This window comes from Balaenoptera physalus (assembly GCF_965194825.1).
Source record: "Balaenoptera physalus genome assembly, chromosome: 11".
NCBI classification, from domain to species: Eukaryota; Metazoa; Chordata; class Mammalia; order Artiodactyla; family Balaenopteridae; genus Balaenoptera; species Balaenoptera physalus.
The window spans coordinates 33,759,382-33,765,381 of NC_138896.1; the positions used below are offsets into that span (position 1 = coordinate 33,759,382).

Here is a 6,000-nt window from a genome sequence, read left to right on the forward strand (position 1 = left end):
TTTATCTTGGATAAGTGAGAATGCAAGCATATTATGCTATTGCTTTTAGGTCATTTTATTTTTTGGTGAGAAGGAATTCCCAATCTGGCTAAGGTTGTATTTTCTTTATTCCTTATTAAGTAGTTAATTAAGACCAGAATGTTATTTGAAACATAATAAAGAGAAGCAAATTTCTAACTTTCTTGATAATAGTCAGGACAGTGGTTAACCTGGGGTGGGACATGAGGGAGGATCACATAGGGAACTTTTACGCTTGTAAAACACAGCTTCATAAGCCCATGGACCAAAACTTCCCTGGTGGCACAGTAGATAAGACTCTGCGCTCCCAATGCAGGGGGCCCGGGTTCGATCCCTGGTCAGGGAACTAGATCCCACATGCATGTCGCAACTAAGAGTTCACATGCCACAGCTAAGGAGCCGGCGAGCTGCAACTAAGGAGCCTGCCTGCTACAACTAAGGAGTCGGTGAACCACAACTAAGGAGCCCACGTGCTGCAACTAGGGAGCTGATGAGCTGCAACTAGGGAGCTGGCAAGCAGCAACTAAGGAGCCCGCCTGCCGCAGCTAAGGAGCCGGTGAGCTGCAACTAAGGAGCCCTGGAGCCGCAACTAAGGAGCCCACATGCTGCAACTAAGGAGCTGGTGAGCAGCAACTAAGGAGCCTGTCTGCCACAACTAAGACCCGGCGCAACCAAATAAATAAATAAATATTTAAAAAATAAAATAAACCCATGGACCACATTTCTGTCTAATGGTGAAAAAGCATTTTAATAAATAGCTTATAAGATTCATTTGGCAAGTGAACTTAGAATTTACCACCTAGATTATTCTGAACCAAGGTCAAAGTGTATAAATGCAATCCTAGCACACTTTGTGTTTCACAGAAAATCATAAATCTGTCTGTTTTGCAGTTTCTGTTCAGAGGTCCTGAATTTGAACTTAAAACATTATTCAGAGCCGTTAATGGGTAAAACCCGTGGCAAACTAATAACTTAGATCTTAGAACAGTAAAGTCAGCAGATCTTAAGCCCTTGTTCGTGCTGTCCATACTGCACAATGTTTTATGTTTCTTTTTGCTTTATTCCTTACCCTGGTGATATGTACACAATTTTAGAATTTTAAATTTGAGTGGGACTGGAGATCACATAGCTCTTCAGTGGCAGAGTGTGGACTGAGACCCAGACTTCCTGCTACCTAATCTCACTCTCTGTCTTCCCACCAGTCTATGCTGGGCTTCCTAACTTAGCGGCCAAGAGAGATTTAATTGTGTTCTTCTTAAAATTCGATATGAGATCTCTTTATTTAGCTGTGGATGCATGTAAACTTTTTCTTTATTTAGTTGTGTGAGTTTCCTCTGCCTTTGTATCTTCCAAGCCTTTTGGCCCGTTTTTACTTTAATTAGATATGACTGATCGTTTTTGATTTAAAAAATTATTTATGACATTATGACTTAAAAATATGTCATTTCATAGACTTTCTGCCCAATTACCGAGAAAGCATCTAACTCAGGTTCTGAGCCACTGGCTCTTTGGCAGAGACAATGAGAATATGTTTTCACTCCAAAACAATCAGCATTAGCTGTAGCTTCCTGGATTATCACACCTGCTTTGTCTACTCTCAGGGTTGTCTTGAGGCATCTGAGAGATATGTGGGGAAGCACTTTGAAAAGCATAAAGTGCCATAACAGTATGTTGCATGCGTGCATTCATGCACGAATCTTCTGATTAATTGTATACTTGAGACCTTTTGTCATAAGACATTTTGTTACATGAGCTCATAAATTGGAATATGAGCAAAGATGTGACTGGGTCAAGGGAAACACTTAAATCCAGCAAGGACTTGATGATAGGAAAATTAAGGAGTGAATGGGTGGTGGGAAATAAGCCTAGAGTGTTAGTGCCTTAGAATGGAAATGGAAATAACAGATGGAATTGAAAACTTTTTCTTTGTTTAATATCCAGTGTTTTCATTCTTTCATCAATATTTACTGAGCGCCTAGTGAGCACTAGGCACTTTTTTAGACATCACTGTTGTTCACAATTAGTAAGATAAGATGCTACTGCTGTCCTCCAGGAGCTTATGGGAAGGCAGTTACAGACAAGATACAACATAGGATAATAAATGTTTATATTTTGGAATGTGCCACATGGCTGACCTTGCTGAAAAAGGTACAATCTTGGTTAATTTCTTTTTTTTTTTTTTGCTGTGCAGCATGCGGGATCTTAATTCCCTGACCAGGGATCGAACCTGTGCCCGCTGCAGAGAAGTGCAGAGCCTTAACCACTGGGCCACCAGGGATGTCCCTTGGTTAAATTTTTATCTGATTTGAATTTATTAATATTCTCTTGTTCAACTTTTTAAACTTTTAAAACTATGAAGTTTGTAATATATTAAAATATTTTCAGGTATATAATATAAATCTGTATTTTAACTATATATAAAATATATATATTTTAGATAACCTTAATTACCTAAAATATGGATCTTTTCTACTTGGTAAGTCATCTGAACATTTGCTACCTGACTACATTAATATTAGAGATCTCTTAAAGAAAGGGCATTGCTGCTGTCACCTTGATGTTAGTCGCTGATGCTAGATTTTCCTTTTTTTGAGGGTAGGGGCTGAGTTGGGTCTTTGTTGCTGCTTGCAGGCTTTCTCTAGTTGCGGCGAGCGGGGGCTACTTTTTGTTGCGGTGCTCAGGCTTCTCATTGCGGTGGCTTCTCTTGTTGTGGAGCACAGGCTCTAGGCATGTGGGTTCAGTAGTTGCAGCAGGCAGGCCCTAGAGCGTGCAGGCTACAGTAGTTGTGGCACGTGGGCTCAGTAGTTGCAGCGCACCGGCTTAGTTGCTCCGCGGCATGTGGGATCTTCCCGGGCCAGGGCTCGAACCCATGTCCCCTGCATTGGCAGGCAGATTCTTAACCACTGTGCCACCAGGGAAGTCCCAATGCTAGTATTTCTTAAGAGCAGAAACCTGGGTTTGAATCCTAGCTCTGCCACTTATTAGCTGTCAAACTTATTTGTACCTCTGTTTCAGTGTCTGTGAAATGGGAATAAAGATAATACCTACCTCATAGTTATTGTGAGAATTGAATGAGTTAATATATGTTAGAGTGCTTAGATGAGTGTCTGGCGCACATTAAAGGCTATATAAGTGTTAGCAGCCATCATCATCATGATTATTGTTATTTGGCAGAATAAAAGTAAGTTGAGTAAAGTTTTCAGGAATGGATTTTCTCCTCAATCCCTGAAAATTACTCTAAACTAAAGGTAGAAAGATAAAGGAAGGAAACTAAACATTTTTTAGTCATCAGCTATGTGCCAGGCAGCATGCTAGCATTTTACCTGCATTTTCATTTAATCCTTACACCAGTGCTCTGAAGTAGATGAGAAAACAGGCTCAGAGAAGTTAAATTACTTGCGAAAGGTCTGGTACGGCCACCGTGATGATAACTGGTCTCTGTTACTCTACATCCTGTACTCTTGCATTGCACATGCCACAAAGCCTGAGAGTTCAGCAAGTTTCACTCATGATAGGTACACTTGGAATGTGCTTGTTAGGGACTTTATTTCTAATGATGGTTTAAAGGGATGTCATCCACATTTTTAGTTCCTACTGCAGTGATTTGTTTTATATATCTGAATTTCCATCCCCCCCATTCAAAAGTATATTACAGTAGTATAAATAATATAAGTGGGACCTAGATGGAAAATATTTGAATGTGTGTAGTCTTATTAAGTTTGCAGAATTAAGCTGACCTGTTACAATTTCCCAGTTTTCAAGATCACCATCATAATGATCAAAGTCATTACTCCTCAAATTAATAGCTATTTCATAGGGCTTTTAAGCCTAACCTCTGTGTAGTTAACGTATTCTAGGTGCTCAGTATAGAACTGATTATTTTGGTCAGCTTTTGGAGAACATCCAGAATTAATTCAAATAACTTGGATTTAAAAGTAATTAAGTTAACTTTTAACGGTTTGGTGTTCTCATATTGAAAGTAAGGCTGTTTGGATAGGAAAGAGGGAAATTTTATGGGGAATTCCCTGGCAGTCCAGTGGTTAGGACTCTGTGCTTTCACTGCCGAGGGTGCAGGTTCAATCCCTGGTTGGGAACTAAGATCCCACAGCCACGTGGCGCGCCCCCCCCCCCCAAAAAAAAGGTAAAGAGGGAAATTTTATGGATGTAAAACACCCATCCATACAATGTCAGCTTAGCTTCCTGGATGAGGTTGCCTCAAACCCCCAACCTAGAATGTGGAAGTTGTAAGCTCTTCTCTTCCTGAAAATATTTGTGCATTTCCTTGGTTTTATCATCTTGCAATTGCTTCTGCCTCCTAGGCCCCTATTTTTCTTGCCTTGTGCCTCTGATGTGCACCATGGTGCCCTCAGATGTGATACTTGGCTCCTTCTCTGATTCTCAGAAAGGCCCTATTCATAGAGGGCATTTGTATTTTTAGTACACCTAACTGAAGAAAGGAGGCAAAATAGAGGTGGGTGAGCCCTATATTGCATTAATGCAACTTCTATTAAGGCATCCCTGTTCTGAAAATGTTCCAGACTTCCCTTGACTGGAGAACTTCACCCCCACGTAACCCCAGCTTTGCTCCACTATACTAACTATTCTTTTCTCCTCTTCCTTTCCCTCTCCTCATCATCCTTCTCTCTTTCAGAAATAAAATAACAAGTTCTTTCGCTTGTCTAGTGTAAAGCAATTTCCCTTTCTTGACAGTCATTCTGGGATCTTGACAGCCATTCTGCAGGGAACCGTCCACCCTAAGGGGACTGAACATGAGTGGTGGGGGACCCTAATGAGGGAACATATTTTCACAAAGAAAGCTTCTTCTAAGAGGAATTCTTGTGTTAGTTATTAGGATAGCAAAATAGAGAATTTTTCATCTTGTTACATGGTGGCAGACAGTGTATTAATCTCAAGCTTATTGAGTCCTGCCTTCTCAATAAAGTGTCAGAAACCTAAAAATTGATTATGCATGTAATTTGTCCAAATTCTACATTCTAGATAACTTTGACTAATACAGTGTCCTTGCGTATAGAATGCATGCTGCTTACCTAAAAGTCATGAACCCATCTAACACAAAGATGTCACCTCCTGGCATCTTTCATTATTACATATTTCACTTATACAAAAAGAATTTTGGCTTTTGAAACACGATTATTTTTGTTGCCATGAATTTGTTTTGGTTTTTCTGACAGTTTCAAGTTATATGCAAAGACAGTGTATAATCTTTAAAACCTAAAACAAATGCAGAAGTGCATTTCTCAGGAAGTAAACCTTTCGTACTTCCATCAGCCTCTTCATAAATGACTGTCTGGTTGCTCTTAGCTGAAAAAAAGATCACAGCTATTTTTTTTTACTCTTTCACCTCAATTTTGAGGACTTGTGGGGATTTCACTAAATGGCATTGTAATACACTGATCCTGTTTTTGAATTTATAAATAAAATTCATGAAATTGCTTTTCTCTTACTATATATCAGCCCAACCTTACAGAATTTTTTTCCCCTGTAGGTAATAGAGAAGAGGAAACCTAACCAATGACTGTGGAATAATATGGAAGAAGATGGAAAAAACTTGTTTAATGAGTAAGAAGTAAAACTATAATAAAAAGTTATTCATGTCACAATAGTATTATGTATGACCAGTCTGTAATAGGTGGCCAAGGTTGGTATACTATTAGAGTGAGTGATCAGTGATCCATCACTATCTTTGTTTTATTGCCATTCTAGGCTTTCACCACCTTTCTTACCCTTGTGAATTTCTGAATGCTATGAATTGCTTAAGCTAAGAGGGGACACAGCTGTATTTGAAGATAAAGATGGGACCTGGAGACCAGCACCCATACTGAAACAAGTCTAGGGCAGGTCTTGAAGCTAACTGGTGGTTGGATAGAGACTATGTCTGTCATGACCTCTCAAGAGTGTTAGCAACCCCTTCTCGCTCTCCAGATATTTCCAGCTGCTGTGATGTTAGGCTCACCCTGGGGA

At 39.7% G+C, this 6,000-nt stretch overlaps 1 protein-coding gene across 3 annotated transcripts in view; it reads left to right on the forward strand.

The window, feature by feature from the left end:
* Positions 1-5,597, forward strand: part of MED20 (mediator complex subunit 20) — a 44,098-nt gene extending 38,501 nt beyond the window's left edge. For all 3 annotated transcript variants that reach the window (XM_082414809.1, XM_082414808.1, XM_082414806.1), the window contains exon 5: positions 5,525-5,597. In XM_082414809.1, the coding sequence (XP_082270935.1) occupies positions 5,525-5,554 (30 nt within the window). In that variant the 3' untranslated portion in view covers positions 5,555-5,597. The remainder of the gene's footprint in view (positions 1-5,524) is intronic.
* Positions 5,598-6,000: the final 403 nt, after the last annotated feature.